Source organism: Vanessa cardui, chromosome 5, assembly GCF_905220365.1.
Source record: "Vanessa cardui chromosome 5, ilVanCard2.1, whole genome shotgun sequence".
In the NCBI taxonomy this organism is placed as follows: domain Eukaryota; kingdom Metazoa; phylum Arthropoda; class Insecta; order Lepidoptera; family Nymphalidae; genus Vanessa; species Vanessa cardui.
Genome location: NC_061127.1, coordinates 14328837 through 14349188, shown reverse-complemented (window position 1 = coordinate 14349188; position 20352 = coordinate 14328837). Strand labels below are relative to the sequence as shown.

Genomic DNA, 20352 nt, shown 5'->3' with positions numbered 1-20352 from the left:
GGAAATTTGGTAGTATTTCTTCCTATAGCTTATATTATTACTCTATGTATTTGATTATATTATTACTCTATCTATGTAATAGTTACTTAAACAAGTGTAAAAGTGTCCTATATTTATTTTAAACATTTTTCAGTTTATTTTTCAGTTTTGGTCTGTTGACAATTATTGCTGTAATATGCAAGACTTAAACGAATATTCCTAAGTTCTTTTTGATAAATTTTTGTTTCTATAAATATTAATTTTATCATTCTTTGCATCATTTAGAAAATTTACTTTGTTTAATATCTCACATAATTGAGTAAAAAGTAAAGAAAGAAGTGTATGCTAGTATTTGTACTTTAATTAGAAAGAGTTAGAGTTAGAGTCAATTCAATGAAATATTAATAATAATATTGTAATTCTTGTATTCTATTAACGAGTCGAGATGGCCCAGTGGTTAGAACTCGTGCATTTTAACCGATGACTGCGGGTTCAAACCCAGGCAAGCACCGCTGTTTCACGTGCTTAATTTGTCTTTATAATTCATCTCGTGCTCAGCGGTGAAGGAAAACATCGTGAGGAAACCTGCATGTGACAAATTTCATTGAAGATTTTTTTTTGATTTTCATTGAAGAATTTCAAGAAATTCTGCCACATGTGCATTCCACCAACCCGCATTGGAACAGCGTGGTGTAATATGTTCCAAACCTTCTCCCCAAAGGGAGATTGCCCCGCAGTGGGAATTTACAGGCTGTTGTTGTTGTTGTTGTATTCTATTTGTATATTATGATAACACTTATATACAAATAGAATACGAATACGTTATGATAGTGAGACGCTTCTTTGATCTTGTCGCATATCCACTTGACATTTCACGATCGAGTTCCTCAGTGAGTTTCGAGATTGTTCCTACAGATTAATAACAGTAACTCAATAGTTAGATAAATCGAAAAGTGAGTAATTTGAACAATATTAAAAGTCAGTGACAAAAAATACACGACAATCTCTTATAAATAAGATCTCATTGAACGAAAATTTTTTTTTTTAAATCTATTTATGCAAGAATCATTTCAATCGCTTGCTCTGTGAAATAACAACAAAACTAAATCATAACTTTCAAATGTATAATAAAATATAATGCCTGTTATATATAACTCCCGGGATTAAGGAAGGATTCCTTCCACTAGAAGAGGTATAGAGAATATTCCACCATGGTGTTTAATTTTAATTAGTGGTAACAGTCAAATGGCAGATTTTATTTTCATACAGAGTTAATCTTACTATAAATGTAATGTTGGTGGGGCGGTAAAATGACGGTAAGTGGTCACAACCAATAACCATTGTATATACGCCACTAAACTTGGGAGCTAATATATGATGAGCATGTGGTACTTACCCCAGATAAACTTATGCAAAGCCTGAATAGTACTTCTAGCCTGGGTATGAACCCGCAATTGTCAGCACAAAATAACCTTTACTAACCTCTGAGCCAAGATCATCAGCAGTAGTAATAATTTAGAAGCGAATTCGATATCATATTATGTACTAACTAATATCTTTGCATAAAATAAAGCGTTACAATTATTACTTTGGTATTTATTTCTCTATTCTAATATCATAAAGATGAAAGTAACTTTGTCTGCTTGTCGATTCTTCACTACAAAACCACTGATTCGATTTTGATGAAATTTGGTATTGAGCAAACTCATCTCCAAGAAAGGACATAGGCTGTCTTGCCTAACATATGACAACCAGCCCCTAAAACGTATGTAAAGCCGTGGGCGACAATTAGTATTAAGCCTGTAAGCTAAGAGTATTTATAAAGTATGTTTCACGCTACATAATAACCAAAACGCTATAGATCAAAGATTAATGATGCTTCAAAGTAGCCAATTGATTTAGTTCTATTATTATTATTCAAATTATATAAACGCGATATCATGACGAATATTCTATACAAATATTTCGTCGTTCGAATTACGTCAATCTTTATTTATATTAGGAGGCATTTGTTTGGTTTTATGTAGGGAATAATCTCAGGAAATAATGATACAATTCTAATAAAATATTTCACTGGAAGAAAGCTATATTATATAGAGAAAGCTATTGTATAGATGTAAAGATAGTACTCAGGAATAACGTATATTTATACACATATAAAATACATTGATATTATATTATTTTCTTTATTAATAAAATAAATAAGATATGCGAAGACGGATGGGTCGCTAGTCGATATATAAAATAAACATATTGTTTTAAATGATCATCATCGAAATAGTAGCCAAAAGATATAATAAATGACTTTGCTTTTATTAGTATTTCAAAAGTGTTACATTTTTCTTTCAATTTAATATTATTGGCTAAATTTCCTAATTCATATTCGGAGCAAATACTACGCTTCGGGCAAAAACACGGGCTTGGCCAGTCATAATTTCATAATTGCTAACAATTAATACAAGACAGTCTTGAACTAATATTTCTATATACTTATTTATGAATATTATTTTTAGAACAGATACAATCTACAATTATTTTTAAATTTAGAACAAGTTCCATTTATCGGGATTTTCTTGAAAAATACACGTCGCACCACAAAAGAGTTATTATTCGGTGGAATTTCTGGAGTTATATTGTTGTTTCCACAAATTCATTCATATCAGAGAATATTTATCATGATTCACAATTGAATATAAAACGATAATAAACACATTGAGAATTTGTTTCAACGTTCGCAGTTGTGTTGATCACAGATCAATATCACTTTTAACAATTTCATAAGATTTGAAAATAGAACGTACAATTTTTTTAACGTAAGCGTAACAAAGAGTTTTCTTACAGCGTTGTAAAATTTCGTTTCAATCTGCGTAAGTAATACCGAACAATGCGTTTGAAAAATATCGTAAGATATATCTAATAAATACACAAAAATAATAATAGCCGAAACTATTTCATAGATAAAATAGAAAATAAAATTAGACAAAATTATTTATGATAAAAAAAAACGCAGAAATAGAACACGTTTAGTAATACATGAACATAGACGGTGTAATGATCTCAAATCAACATAATACCATAAAATAGTAAACATACAAAATACCTCATCAAATCATTCAAAATGACCCTTTAAACAACGATACCAATAGAGACGAACGCCTTACACGCTTCACGCGATAATATACCATACATGTTATAATAAAAGCGCCGATTTCGCGTGCACACACATCCAACCACTCCCGGCCAAACGTCCTAATTATTTAGCACTTCACGATAATGACGTCACTACGCGACTTCGATTTTTAAAATAAGAATGGTTTCTACTCACGCTGCAATGCTTTTCGATAGCGGCCAGCGTTCCATGGAAGCCTGGTACTTCATGTTTTCAATCTGCTTTTTCAGTGCCTCTTTGTCCATGGCTGCGAGAATACTGGGATCCATCGCGCAGAATCTGTGGTATAAAACACCCACACACAGGTTAGTGACGTGTATACGTATTGCCGTCTATGTAAGCGGCGCTGCGTACAGTCGAATACGAAATACATTCAATAAAACAATAGACCTGTTTTACATTTACATTATAATTACCTTGTGACTAATGCATTGACATAAATTGCGGTTGAAACGATTAAAGAAATATGAGGATAATTAATTCGAGTATCATATTTGATACATATTGTAAAAATAGAAGAGTTGTGTTATTGAATGTACGTAAGCTATCTCGCTCGCTGTAAGGGGAGAATTTTGAGGGTGTGTGTGTAAGTGCGATGCGCGCGCATGGTGTTACAGTTTCTATGACAACCCCTCCACACACACAGCGATATCTTGCGCAAATTTAGTTAATGCGTTCGTATATATAAAGTGAGCTTAATCGCTTTAATCATAGAGTTTATATTTAATTGACGTGACGCGTGTAAAATTAATGAATTAGACGTAATGCCCGGTAGTCGGCTGTGTTTTGTATCCCATTATTCTTCATCTCGTGCGGATGTCTGAGGACCATCTGTCAAAATCGACAGAGGTTTTGTCGTCACTATGGGTTTATGAGAAAGGCGACTTTTGCGCGTCATCTCATCCATGCAATAGACTGCTGTTTAAGTGTGTCAGCACTCTGAATATGCATCGTACGACGCAAAGACGTGTGCTGAATATATGTATATTAATATTATCAACAATTGTTTTGTAATTAAATCATAAATAAACCGTAACTATATGTTATAAATTATATGTTTGTTTGTTACGCTTTCACTTATTAACTACTCAAGCGATTATTATAGTTGGTAGTAGGGCTTTGTGCAAGCCCGTCTGGGTAGGTACCATCCACTCATCAGTTATTATACCAACAAATAACAGTACTCAGTATTGTTGTGTTCCGGTTTGAAGGGTGAGTGAGCCAGTGTAACTACAGGCACAAGGGTCATAACAAGTTAGTTCCCAAGGTTGGTGGCACCTTGACGATCTAAGGTATAGTTAATATTTCTTACAGCGTCATTGTCTATGGGCGATGGTGACCACTTACCATCAGGTAGCCCATCTAATGCTCGTCCGCCAGTTTATACCATAAAAAAAGAACATTATATAGAGTTACAAAATTCAAGTTCATCATTCAAGAGATCAGGCAAAGCCAGAGGCAGAAACTAGAATGTTACATATGAAAGTACGTATAAGTAATCGAGTTAATTTGTTTCATTTACCCGATAGTCAAGTGGTAAACGCTTACGGTTGTATAATAAGGTGGCCGGTTCGGACGATTGTAATTATGTATGATTGTTGTTTTATGCGCTATTGAAAGTATCACACTTCCATATTTAAATATAATTTTGACATAATTTTTATTCTAACTATATAAAAAGAACCGAAATGGCCCAGTGATTAGAACGCGTGCATCTTTACCGATGATTGTGATATCAAATCCAGGAAAGCTCCATTGAATTAATGTGCTTAAATTTGTGTTTACAATTCATCTCATTCTCGGTGAAGGAAAACATCATGAGGAAACCTGCATCTGTCTAATTTCACATAAACTCTGCCACATCTGTATTTCATCAACCCGCATTGGAACAGCGTGGTGGAATATGTTGTGAACCTTCTCGTCAAAGGGAGATGAGGCCTTAGCCCAGTAGTGGGCAATTTACAGGTGTTGAATAGTTTTTAACATTACATATACTTATTACAATAAATATTCATTCACAAATTAAGATACTTTCTTTTATATCATAACAGCGCAATATAAGACAAAAACCGAAAAAATATATTTTCGTATCCGTATATTTTCTTTATTAATTATTTGTTTTCGGAAGATCAAGTTGGCATCGTGATGGTTCATAGTCGTCCAACATAAATATAATATTATCGGCCAAATCGTTTTGATATTATAAATTAAATATTATATAATATTTTCAAAATAAAATTGGTAGTCGGACAAGTGGTGAACCTGATGGTAGGTGGTCGTCTCTACCTATCGACACTGGTGGTATAAGAGATATTAACTATTTTTAACATTGCCAATGTGCCACCAACCTTGAGCACTAAGATGTAATTTTCCTTGTGTCTTTAGGTAGCTAACAGTAACTAAGTAAGGTTAGGTAACTAACAGTGTAAACTGGCTCACTCACCCTTCAAACCGAAACACAACAATTCTGTTGTTTGACGGTAGAATATCTGATAAGTGGGTGGTACCATACTGTCAAAAAAGGAAAGCTACATATTAAAGAAGAAATATAAATATATTGTGTTTGTAGAGAAAATATGTAATACACTAGCTTTGCGCGCCATTTCGTGCGCAATTTCATTTAACAAAAATGTAATTCTTGTAGCATAAGCCAATCTCTATTTCATCAGCTATATGTTTGTTAAAGTTCCTCCAAAATCTGTCCAGCGATTCGATAGAACATGTTATTTTGGTATATGTACTGTATATACATACATATTCAGAATAAAGCGAATATTCTAAAATTACAAACGGACACTCCAATTTTATTATATGTATAGATTACTCTATAGTTATTGTTCGAAAATACGAAAACGTGTACGGGCGTATTAATTAATTAGCCTAATAGAAATATCCTTAATACACATACAGAATGATTATATGAGCTACCGTATCAAGTATGTTGTATATGTTGTATATATCGTGTTGTGTTTTATATTCAAATTTAAAACCAAGGGCCATAATAATAAAAAAATATCAAGTTTTTGAGATTACTGATAACAAACAAACACTTCCTGCTTTAAATGCGTAGATACGATACTTTCCTAACATTGTTTTAAAAAAAGAGGTCATTGAACCTTACACGTTTCTATTTTAGTTAATTGTTTGAATGTATTAAAATTCAAGCAATTAACATATTTCTCACAGACTTCTTGTATGTTAATTAAGAAATAGATTAAAACGTTATAATAACATTCCGCTAACTTCATAACTTTAGTAACTACTCGTTATCTGTTAAACAGCTGAATATTTATTATTGTGTTTGAGAGAATATATCATTATTTTAACAGCCTGTATATTTCCCACTGCTGGTTTAAGCCCTCTTCTTCCTTTGAAGTGAAGGTTTGGAGCATATTCCACCACGCTGCTCTAACGCAGGTTGGTTGGTTGGTTAGACACATGCAAGTTTCCTCACTATGTTTTCACCGAGAACGAAATGACATATAAACACAAATTAAGCACATGACAATTCAGTGGTGCTGGGTTTGAACACGTAATCATCGGTTAAGATGCACACGTTCTAACCACTGGGCCATCTCGACTCTATTAATTATTATTGTTGGGTTGCTTTTGTGAAGCTATTGCGTTCGAAGCGCTTGATTGCAGCAGGCCTTTAAGAGTATGGGCAGCAGGGCAGCGTTTGCGCAAGTAGCTCATAACGTAATATTGATCGATAAGTACACTGGCTCACTCACCCTTTAAACCGGAACACAACAATACTGCGTACTGTTGTTTAGCGGTAGAATGTCTGATGAGTGGGTGGTACCTAACCAGGCGAGCTTGCACAAAGTCCTACTACCAAGTTTTTTATCATCATAAAATAGGTTTTTTTATCAGTCTTAAATGTCTATATTCTGCTGTGATCACTTGACATCGGATGGCACATACCTATGACAAAACACGGCAGACTCGCATATTGACCACCTGTGGTAAGAGGTCATTTTGTTACCGTAAAAATTAAGTATCGTCAATGTGTCTCCGTAGTACAGGCATTGATGTGTTCTAAGTATTTATGTTTGTCGGTACAATATGCACAGGTGGTACAAGTAACAGTCGATACAAGTACTTACAATATGTTTCAAGAGGAACTTTAATCTTCAAGATCTAAGAATAAACCACTTATAAAGTTTTCAAATCATGCTATTAATAACACAACCTTGTAGTCTTCACTATACAAAACATATCACAATTAGTTTTTTCTGATATTGTGTGGTATAATAATAATTGTTTAATTTATTGAGTTGAGATCTCATGGCTTAATTTTCATGTAATTGACTTGTGATAACTAACCACATCAAACCAAGATAGTATTATACTTATTGATTGTCAAATTAAATACTACTACCGGACTTGAAAAGAAAATACCCTATCCTGAGCAGAGCCGGTAAAATAAACTCCATAGACCAAATAGAACCTCGACCTCAGACAAGTGAACTCATAGAAGACCCTAATCTAACAGAAGATTAGAGGAGCTTTGGCGCACATTGGGAAACGCCTTGTGTCCAGCAATGAAATGGTTGATAGTGATGATGTTACACTGTGATTATAATTCATTTTGTATCCGTGTTAAATACAACGTCAAGAAAAGTACAAGTGTTACATAAATCTACTACATTTGTATCAAACAACAAGCGGAATAAAGCGGTGGTATACCGAAACAGTAAATTGAAATGAATGGGAATCTTTATAGTAAGCTGAGTAATTTTCACCCTTAATTAACATTAAGTATAGATGATTAGTTTTATGAAATATAAGAGTGTCGTCATTACTTTACCAACCTTAATAGCAGGATTCGAGCAATTTAGCGAAAATAAGTTGCTAAGTATTTGCTAAGACGGTGCTAATTGGACGTAATTGTATGCAGCGGCCAGTGCTCGGGTGACAAATTGAGTTACGTCGTCATATCCGATCCAAGCCTCATAGAATTAGATTGCCCCATTAATATTTTATATTAGTCCGAACAGTTTGAGAGTTAAAATTCTTAAGCCGCTTCATCATCAACGAAACCGTCATATTTGAAGCATTATATGAAAATCAAATTAATACGTTTGTCTAAGCCCTCTTCGAGCATTTTATTGTACTCATCAAATATATATAACGATTGACTTATATATTATATGATAGAAGAAAATTCTGTCGTAAAAGCTGATTGACCCAGTGCCACTACAGGAAGGGACATAACTTATTACTTTTAAAAATTGGTATTGACGGAAATGTCCAGCATAAATGCTGGACGAAAGACAATTATCTTTAGAGCTACTATAAGAGAATGGCCAAATTTCAATTAGATGCGTGCTTGCGGAAAAATACGAAAATCACAATCATTTATATTAATGTAAGTTAATAACAATAAATCATTGTTATATAATTGCCAATATGTCCCAAAAGAAAATTGAATCTGAACTCTGAATTTGGGGGTAAAATTCATAACGTGTATAATTACTATAATATTAGAATCTGTCACACGTGTATTCACCAATCCGGTGGAGGTCTGAGGCCATTAGCAGTCACTTTACTTATCTATAAAAGACTATTTCAGTAGTATAATGAGCATTGCTTATTCAATATTTCATCGAAATCATATTATGTATTCTATCTTAATGTTGCGTGGGCGTTCGCGCTGGTCATGACGTCATCGTCACTGGTAACGACAGCGCCAGGAAAATAAAATTACTTTTTTTTTTCTTAATTTAGCTTGTAGCTTCTAAAAAGGTATATTTTTTATTGAATGCCAGTTTTTGCCCGCGGCTTTACTTCCTATATTCCTATGTTAGGTAAGTAGTTAAGAAGGTAAAGCGTAACAAGCAAGCAGAATTATAAATAATAATAGCAGTTAATTTAATTCAATTTAAGTATCGTTTAATAGGAACAAATTAAGTAGTTAACGATTTTTGTTCGCATTGTGTATATCTCAGTTAAATTCCCGTTTTCTTAATTAGTTTTTATAATTCATCTCGTGCTGGTGGTAAAGGAAAACACCGTGAGGAAACCTGCCTGTAATTACATTAAAATTCTACCATCCTTTAAATTAAAAAAATAAGTGTAATTTCAAAGAGTTCGTATATCAATATAACAGCAGTATTTCGATGTTACGATTTTAATTTTTTATCTGCAAAATATTGATGGAGTTCGTATATTCTTTATACCGACGGCTAGTTAGCCTGGATCGGTGTAAGCTGCAATATGCTTTGCGATCTGGCATCGTTCCCACAGGGTCAGCACGTTGAATTGATACAGTTAGTCTTTGTAGGTTCACTCTTTGATATTTTAAACACTACCTACGATATACTCGGCCCGGCTTCACACAGAGGCAATTGAATTTTTCAAACAGATATTTTAAAAAAAACGCTTGCTTTTTTCTTCAACATATCCATACAAATAATTAAATTGGAGTGTCTGTATGTTATATTATAGTAACCAAATTATACTAAACGCATATGTCAAATACATATGCGTTTAGTAAAATTACATATACGGTACATTTGCCAAAATAAAATAACATATTTTTTTTTCAAATGTTTGTCTATCTGTACATATATCTGTTTGCTCCGGCTAATTTCGGAAACAGCTGGACCGATTTTAGCGGAACTTTTACTGATGTAATAAGGAATAGCTTAGGCTACAACAATAACTTTTTTGTTAAATGTGTGTTACATGGTCACTCCGCCCAAAAAAATTAAATTAAAATATCATCTAGTCTTTATAGGAGTGTGCCATTAATGGGATCAAAGATATGATGATGTTTCTTGTCCACACACACACACACACACACACACACACACACACACACACACACAGAGCTTGTCTTTCAATGCTCGTCTTAGAGGTTTATGGATTCCAGAATTCAAAGGCATTTACGTAGAGAATGAATCAATTACTGATTATTAAATTGAACTAATTGAATACGACTCACATTCACTAAAAATATTGAGCTAACCTGTTCCATAAAATTCCATAAAATTATTTGAAAGTATCGATAAACCTGTTAACGCTTAGATCTAAAATGTTCACATACAATGTATTGGTACATCAGTTTAATAGCAATAAGGATCAAATTTCTGTGGCAGATAACAAAATCGACTCTATCTCATAAAATGTACAACAGCTACATTGTATTTATCCATTTTGAGTCTACAAAGCATCATAACGTGATACTAAAATTTTAATCTGATATTTAGCGGAAATCCGGTTAAAACAATAAATTAAATCTCTACACGATGTGAATGATACATATATTAAAAGTTGTTAAGCGTGGTCTGTTGATACGAAACAGTTTGTAATTTATTCTTTAGCCGATATCAACTCTAAATTAAAAAAAATATATAAGACTATCTCTGTTTTACTTAGATTATTTTGAAATGTAATACCTCAGAGAATATTTCAACATTAATTAATATTAATACAAAAAAAATCTGTTCATTTTATTAAACTTTTTCAAGAAACCAAAAATATCGATGGCTAACTATATAAATATATGGTTAAAGATCTTTATTCTCATAAGAACATACATATAATACAAACAAATAATGTTAAACACATACGTTGATATTTGATACATGGAATGGCTAGTGCTATTATAAATATTGTCTAATATATATTTTTTAAGTTTATTTTTAAAAGTATTTAAACATTCACATTATTTTATGTAGTTCGGCAAATCATTATATAGTTTTACTCCATCAAAACGTATATTTTTGATGGAGTAAAACTATATAAATTTTAATATAATACGAAACGTCGTGATATTTATTTTTACACGATTTAAAAAAAATGCATATATTTTCATATCTCCAACGAATGGAGATGTGTATATGTTAGAAAGAGATAAAATATATTACAAAGCTCATATTCAATTTAAATAAACGTGTCTTCCAGTGGTCAAGTGCAGCCACTCAGCGTAATTCAATTATAGCGAGGCTACTGTGACTTAGGACTTGTTCACATTAAATTGAAACGTTTTTTTATGAATTAATAATTATTATACATTTTAACGTCAATATTAATTGACATAAAATAGTCTTTCGAATAATTTTTCCAATAAAAAAACAACAGTTTTGAAGTATTTGTTTTGTAAAATATTTAAATGATACATATGATTCACGATGGAGGTATTGTACTCTTACCATAGGTATTCAACCAGATAATTTAAATTAAATCTAAAATGTCTAAAACTTTGCCATTAAATTTAACGAACAACAATAGGTATTAATATTTTTTACTAAAACACAACAAACAAATATTTTGTATGTGTAACACAATTGGTTTCACTTTTTTTAAATCTGTAGAGCTTTCGAAATGAGGGACAGAAGTATGTAACAGAAAACCGGAAATCCGTAGTGAGTGAGTGAGTGAGTGAGTGAGTGAGTGGGAGTAGAGTTAAAATGCTACCCACCCATTTTCCAAGAGCACATAATTATATTCAGATGTCAAAGGTAAGTTATTATTTTAATTGAAATTAATAATGGTATAAGTCTGAAGTTTATGTAGTCAGACTAACTGACCCAAAATTTTAAATGATTCATACAACTCAGCATATCTTCCATCTAGACATATATGGTTAAATCATGACATCCGTCTGACACAGCCCAGTGACAGCCTCGTCATGTGTAATATTTAATTTTAAATGAAATTAATATTTGAACTATAATGCACGCAATTAATATTTGAACTATAGTACTGGAACAAGAAACGTAACAATACAAAATATTTAAATAAGTATTGCTGAAAAAATATCACAGCTAATATTTTTCAGCATTATTATGATGAGACCCAAAGTTCTAGGACATTTATTATATGGAATATAATAATTATTTTCTGCCATACCTTTTACCCGGTGCCAAGACCAAAACATCTAGAGCCGTCGTCTAGTAAGTGTATCATAGGATATAGAAGAGATTTTTTTTATATATAGTCCAAAATCAACGAGAAAATTTAACCTCAGAATTACGCATACATCAATATCACTGTGTATATATTGTATTTGTACGTGTGTGAAGTAACACAGCTGTAATGTTTTATATGTTGTGTGTTTACGAATGAGCGTGATCGCGATCTCTGTTCTCGGATACAGACTCCAATGGCTCTTATAACGTTTATACGAGACGTAATGCCTTTTATGTCTGAATTTACCTTCCTCTAATGGTACGTATAAAAAAGCAATGACGTCAATAACACTTTGTTTCATACGAATTGTTCTGAATGGCAATTACAACAGTATTTGGCATTGTTGTGTTCCAGTTTGAAGGGTGAGTGAGCCAGTGTAACTACAAGCACAAGGGACATAACATCTTAGTTCCCAAGGTTGGTTGAGTTGGCGATGTAAGGAATGGTTAATATTTCTAACAGCTCCAATGGTATTGAGAAAAATTTCATTGTTTTTGATTGTCAGTATTCTTTAGATTCGTGAATACAGTGTGACTTCAAATCTAGATAATAAAGTTGTCCAATTAAGTGTCAAGTTGGTCGAAATAGACAACATCAAAGCTTATCTTATTTTACGTTTTCTGTTTTACAAATTTTGACTCTGATAATTTTTAGTGAGTATTATATAACCGCTGGAAAAATCTGCCATTTTAAATTAATCTATTTTGTTACTATTAAGCATATTATTATTATAGATGATTTTAATAACGCGTCAACATTATAACTTAAAAAAATATATACCTATAGTTGAAATGGGCAAGTTTAAATATAAAATTTATTTTCGTAACCATTATTAAAACTCGTTGTTATTTCATATTTATTAATAAATTGACGGTTAACGAGCAAATATGCCACTTGATGGTAAGTAGTCTGACCATTAACTGCATTCCTGACATTGTATATATTCCGTACCTACTATTATAAACAAAAATTTTATATTAGCTAAAGGCATGCCCAGCGTTACCAGCGTATAATTGTCCCACGCGTGGGCACAGTATAAATCATTAATCAATGTACACGTATTACGCTACATTTATGTAAATGTTACGGATTTTCACCCGATGTAATCATGCAGGTTTCCTGACGATATTTACCTTTGAAACTGAGCATGGGATCATTTATAAAGAAAAATTAAATACATAATAACTCTATAATGATTGAACTCAGAACTCTTCTTCTTCAGAAGTCTGCGCCTTTAATTATACTCACTTTGAATTAAATAATATAAAAATCTATTACAAGATCATAAACATATATAGGTTTCTATATAAAGATACAATCGGCTTATGGCGATTATTGTTATCGATTTGATATTTTAATTAATAACGATGTCTGGTTTTACTTGGTGGTATAGCTTTGTACAATCCCATCTGGGTAGGGGGTAAGTACCACCCACTCATTATATATCATACTGTATGTGTTACAGTTTGAAAGGTGAGTGAGTCAGTGTAAATATAAGGCACATAACATCTTAGCTCCGAAGGTCGGTGGCTTATAATTGTTATGTAAGGAATTATTATTATTTCTCACGTCATAAATGTCTATGAGCGGTGGTGACCACTTACCATCAGATACCCATTTGCCAGTCAGCCTACCTATTACATAAAAAGACGATTGTACTATCCGTTAATTAAACAAATTGTAACTTAAATATTGAAATTGAACACAGAAGTGTATTACAGTAATCATTTTTTGTAACTGTAATATATGGGCACCCGTCTTCTATTAACGATTGTATCAGCCAAAATCCGTTGTTTTATTATTATTATTATCAATTTTATTCTAACAGGTAGGCTAACCGGCAAACGAGTGGGCTCTAAGTTAAGTGTTCCTCAAGCAACTATCAATAAACTATGCCTTATATCGTACCAAGTAACAATGATATTATGTCCCTTGTAGGTATACACGGGCTCACTCAGACTTCAAGATGGAATACATACTAATTTGCAGTTGAATAGGATGTATGATGAGTGTACTTAATCTCACCATCACAAAGCCCTACCACCAAGTAAATTAGTATATTAATATTATGATTATTACAAAACCCTTATATAGTGTAAAGTCGATAAAGTCTAAGAAGTATGTTTAAATCAAGTGTATTATTTAAATTAGTTGCATAATAGTGAAGTTTGTGTACACAGTAAAAAATTAAAAGAACTTACTTTTTAAATGGCTCCTATATAAAAGTAACTAGACGTCCAGATGCCGTTGCAGTGGCTGAATAAAATCTGAAACAATTTCGTGTAATTAATTATATTTCCTGTTCTCAGCGACAATGTTTGTGAAAACTTAAAAACCCTTCAAGCTTTTGTTTTTGAATTCATAATTTGTGGAGTGTATATTAATTTGATTCACTGTTGATTTAAATATACCTCAAGATTTATACAAATGTAATAGTATAGTTACAGCCCTTGCTGGGCTTACATGGTAAGGAGCACATTCCACCACGCTGCTCCAGTGCGGGTTGGTGAATTCACATGTGGCAAAATATCTTTGAAATTAAACACATGTAGGTTTCCTTACGACGTTTTCCTTCACCGCTTAGCTCAAGATGAATTATAAACACATATTAATCCCATGAAAATTTAGTAAAGGTGTATCCGCCGTACCCACTGGACTATCTAGGCTCACATATGTAACGTTACAACTTAATATTTAACACAAAATTAAAAAATCCAAGTGAAGAAGATTCAATTAACTTAAGTACTAAAACAGAAAGTACAATAAAAGAAATTTAATATAAAATTTTTCGAGCAACTTTTTAAACTTAAGTGATAAAGCAATAATACAAACCCATTATTTTTATCTCTTACTTAAGATATCTGTATAATTTAATCTACGAGTATACTGATATCATGAATACAAATGGCATTCAATTTTTCTGTCTATCTGTCCGTTTTCCACGGCCAAACTACTGAACCGATTTTGATGAAATTTTTTGTGAAGCAAAATTGAGCTGTAAGTAAGGACATATGCTACTTTTTATGACAACTTGAAAAATGTGAAATTATGACTAAAATACTGGCATTATAATATTGAGGGTAGACATTTTTATTATTTTATTACTTGGTGGTAGGATTTTGTGCAAGCCCGCCTGGGTAGGTACCACCCACTTATCAGTCATTCTACCACCAAATAACAGTGCTCAGTATTGTTGTGTTCAGTTTGAAGGGTGAGTGAGCCAGTGTAACTATAGTCACAGGGGACATAACAACTTAGTTCCGAAGGTTGATGGCGCATTGACGATGTAAGGATTAGTTAATATTTCTTACAGCGTCCAACATCAAGTGGCCCATATATAAGTCCGCCAACTTATACCATAAAAAAAATTTATAGACTTAGGAAAATTGTAGTGTAATGTCGATAATACTGATTGTTCAGTTCAATTCTTGGTTTAATGGCATACTGATTGTTATCAGTTGTATCTCTGATGACGTATGATTCGATTTTTGAAAATAAATTATTTTACACAGCTTCCAGTAAATTTAACTGGCAGGAATCCTCACGTACGAGAAAACGTTACGACTCCGCTAGGATATCTTTCTCTCTATATCATGTATAATATTATTTTATGCATTTTAATTACAATTTTATTCCTTGTCATTTAATTATTATCAAACTTTTTAGTTTATTTTTTTGTGTATGTTGTTTATACACATAATATACAGCTAAAACAGCTTCGTTATAAACGAGTGTATCTCGTCATCTGTCGTGATGACTGAGCTACCTGATGATGTAGTATCATCTTAACATGTTGGCACTTCAGGGAATATAAACCACTTTTAACACCAATTATTTCTTGCCCTTAGGAACTATGAAATTATGTACCAAGTGTCTGTAATTACACTGAATAATTCACTTTTTAAACCTTAACAAATGGACATAATTATAAAAAACTCATTTTCATTTTTTTTTAAGTTTGACACGTGCAATTGATCTTTCTGCCACAACTTACGTAATCGATTCCTTTCAATCAAACGAATATAAAATGTAAATTGCAAATCGTTGCGTGTTTAAGTTAGCGTGCAACTCACTCAATAAAAACTAATAAGATTGTTTAGTGAAGCATTATATTCATCTAAAACGTTATCTAATGAGATATTAATGACAACAGTACTGTTCTTGTGTATCGCGGAACTAACGGGGTAAGTTTTTTTTCGTGTGAAATTTCATACAGGTACATTGTTTCTTGGTGGTAGAGAATTGTGCAAGCCTGCCTCGATACCAGTATACCAGTTTGAAAGTTGAGTGAGTCAGTGTAACTACAGACACAAGGGGACATAACATCTTATTTATAATAATCAAAATCAAAACTATACATTATTCAAGTAGGCTTTTGCAAGCAATTTTGAATCGACATTTAACAGCTATATTAAGTGAAGCTACCACCGGTTCGGAAAGTAGATTCTACCGAGAAAAACCGGCAAAAAACTCAGTAGTTACTCATAAAATGAGATGACCCGTTTGAAGCTATTCCATAAATAAATAAAAATATAACCGTTCTGAAATCGAGAGTGAGTTATAACTGATTCCAATTGATTAATAAAATTAGCTCGATACTAACAAAGGTTCTTAAAGAGTACTCAAAGAACTTTACTGTTAATAGCTTGCTTTTTTATTTTGTACTCTAGCACGCCGTTTCTAGGTCCCGCTAACAAGATTACAATTATTAATTCGAGGAGACCTTTCAATACTGATTCATTCAATTAAGCCATTAGCTATTACTTTATAAGACTACATCGTTAAAAGTCATATTTAACGAGCAATGTACATGATTCTTGTGTTTGTTCTCAAATGTCACGAACTTTAATGACCAATTTTTTTTTTATTTATATAATAACTAGGCAGATGAGTAAATAGGCTTAGTGACGGTTTGTGATCACCATACCAAACTATTCCTTACATACACCAACAACAACAAAACAACAACAACAGCCTGTAAATTCCCACTGCTGGGCTAAAGGCCTCCTCTCCCTTTTGAGGAGAAGTTTGGAACATATTCCACCACGCTGTTCCAATGCGGGTTGCCTCACGATGTTTTCCTTAACCGCTGAGCACGAGATGAATTATAAAGACAAATTAAGTACATGAATCAGCGGTGCTTGCCTGGATTTGAACCCGTAATCATCGGTTAAGATGCACATGTTCTAACCAATGGGCCATCTCGACTCTTACATACACCAATGCACCAAACACCTTTGGGAGCTAAATAAAAGCTACATTTACACTTAGTGTTATATTAACGTCTATTTACAGGCCTAGTTTAAATATAGTCGTTCAGCTGATTAAGAAATAGCATTTTTTTATGGTATAAGTTGTCGGACGAGTATATGGGCCACCTGATGTAAGTGGTCACAATCACCCATAGACAATGACGCTATAAGAAATATTAAGTATTCCTTACATCGTCAATGTGCCACCTTGGGAACTAAGATGTTATATCCTTTGTGCCTGTAGTTACACTGGCTCACTCAGTATTCAAAATAATGATCATTACTATAATGCACCATCTGGAATTGTCTAAACGAGATAAACGATATTTATCTTCATCAGTATAACATTTAAATCAAATCGAAATAAACTTTATTCATGTAGGCTTTTACAAGCACTTTTGAATCGTCATTTTACAATAAAGTGAAGCTACAATCGATGAAGCCAGAAGTGGATTTAATATCGAGTTTATTATGAGATGGTTAAGACCAGCAGCAGTGCTATCAAGAATCTGTCAGCAGCTACCCAATCTACAGTTCCAGAGCACGTGACAGACCGCCCATGAGTTAGACAAAGGCGGTGATGAATGTCCTCCTACACGAGTACACACGGAAGAAAACTCCAACGTGACATTGGCGAAATATTTCTGGTGGGCACTAAACGCTGTTAAGAATTGAATTGAAGGAAGACAGTTGTCAGAGAATAGAGATGCAATCACAAACACGAGCACTCAATCAATAGCGAAATCAAGGTGAAGAAGAATTTGTACGTCGACAGTTACTCTCATGAAAGAAGGTAAAACTGCACAAGGTCACGCGCTTTGTTTTTTGGATCATGTTAGATAGATGAGCCGAGATGACCCGAGATGACCCAGTGGTTGGAGCGTGTGCATTTTAAACGATGATTGTAAGTTCGAACCAAGGTAAGCACCACTGTATTGCATGTGCTTAATTTGTGTTCATAATTCATATCTCGTCTGGAAACTTGTATGTGTCTAATTGCAAAGAAATTTGACCACTATACCCAGCAACCCGTATTGAAGTATCCAAAACCTTTTCCTTAAATTAAGAGGAGGCTTTAGCCCAGCAGTGGGAAATTTATAGATATATGTTTGACTCAAGACACTAAGTCTACTTCATATGTAGGTTAGTAGACTGGGTTAAATTAAGTCATCGTGGTCTTGATAGATTAGGAATTTATCATTATTTGACAATAATGGGATATATTTTTTATAAACTAAGTTATATCTAGCCAAGCCAAAAAATAAGCTACACAATAATTAGAAATTACTTTACGACCAATAACATGGCTCCTTTTTTCGATTTAAATTATTATGACTATTACAATGAGGTAGTCTATTTATTAATAAATACTATTATTAATAATAACCTCCTAAAATTACATCTTTTATTAATATTGATTTTATCTAATATAGAAAAAACGAATTGCTATCATATGTACCTTTGTTTAAAAAGATAATCGACCAGATATACAAACATATAACAAAATGTCGATTAATTAATTATTCATTTAAGTGTTTTTCAAGAAAAAGAAGATATAATAAAATTTATTAACATATACCGTACCGAAATACCCAATTTATGTACAAAGATTTTTTTTAATATTAGCGTCTAAGGTTGTATTAATAAAAAACGAATATAAATATTAATTTATAATATAATGCCTAAGCAAAGTGCAAACGAAAAGAAATAAAACGATTCCAACCATTTCCTAAGGGAGATGATGTATTATATTAATGGAAGGCGAAGCAATAGCTTAATTAATTAAAAACAATTAGATTCATAGATAGCAACGGAATTTATAATTAATTCTCATCAGAAAATTTCCCATGAGATTAACTGTCATTGAAATTATCTATGGTAATAAAACTGCTTACATATTTCCTTTGAAGCACTTTGACAATAATAAATTATTCTTATAATATAATGCTTTGATCCAAAAATATACACAAGTCTCATAAAAAAATATCCAATTTAAAAGTATAGACAAGACCGCAAAACTAATTTAATTAAATCTAATTCTATTACCGCAAGCCTCACACACATACATAAACACACACTACGATATATTGTATGTAATATTAAACTATTAACACTATCACTAAATAAAAACGAAAATCCTGGCACACTACACGTTTAGAAAAAAAAAAACAACAAACTTTTTTTTTTAAATCATTCAATTCCATTTTCGTATTTGGAAAAATGTTGCTTTGTATTATTCCATTGTTTTTTTTTTATTTAATGTTTTTGCAACAAAGTTATTTCGAATTTCGAATATTTAATGGATGATTGTTGTTGTTTTTTTTTTTTATTTTGTAATTTTAAAATTTTTGATACCGTGATTCGTTGGCTATTAAATAAGCAACCGGCGTTCTTGAGTGCCACTCGTACTGTAATACAAACCTGGTATGGTTTCGATGTCCACGCTCCATTTGACTGAGAATGTGTTATACACAAGTGTAAAAAATATTAATTGGGTAATTTTATTACACTTGTTAATATTCGGTAGCGTGTTTTTAAAACGCTTATCTCCTTATAATCCTACTTAATAATTTCACGTCTTTCAAGTGAAATAATTTTCTAAGTCGCTTCAGTAGTTTTTAAGATTAAGATTAATGAGTGAAGAATTTTAAAAGCGTTAAACGAAATCTTAATTGATGATGCATTTATCATAAACCTATAATAGGTTACTACTACTGGACAAGCTTCCAACCTTTTTACGATATAATCACGAAAAAAAAAATAATATGGAATACTATTAAATGTTTTGGAATTGCTCCTATTGATATCAAAGGTATCACAAATCTTAAAAATAAAATAAACAAAAATGTAAATTAAAAAAAAAAGTAAAATGGAATTGATAAGACCTTTTGTATCATAACATCAATATTTATTACGAAAAATCACATTAAAAATGTAATAAGAACCAATTTAAGATGTAATATGCTATTTATGATGTTAAGATTTTTGTGACATTAATTACAGCCAAAAACATTAAAAAAAGACCTATAG

The 20352-nt window shown here is 32.2% G+C and overlaps 1 protein-coding gene across 3 annotated transcripts in view; it reads right to left on the bottom strand.

Moving 5' to 3' along the window:
* The window catches only part of LOC124529635 (guanine nucleotide-binding protein subunit gamma-e), a 44153-nt gene extending 24377 nt beyond the window's left edge, over positions 1 to 19776 (bottom strand). The window contains exons 1-3 of one of the 3 annotated variants that reach the window (XM_047103452.1): positions 19678 to 19776; positions 14272 to 14337; positions 3305 to 3427 (exon numbers count right to left, since the gene is read on the bottom strand). In XM_047103452.1, coding sequence (XP_046959408.1) covers positions 3305 to 3417 — 113 coding nt within the window. In that variant the 5' untranslated portion in view covers positions 3418 to 3427; positions 14272 to 14337; positions 19678 to 19776. Of the gene's footprint in view, positions 1 to 3304; positions 3428 to 14271; positions 14338 to 19217; positions 19363 to 19677 lie in introns of those variants that run through there. The other 2 variants (XM_047103455.1, XM_047103454.1) reach the window with 2 other exon arrangements.
* Between the last annotated feature and the right edge of the window lie 576 nt (positions 19777 to 20352).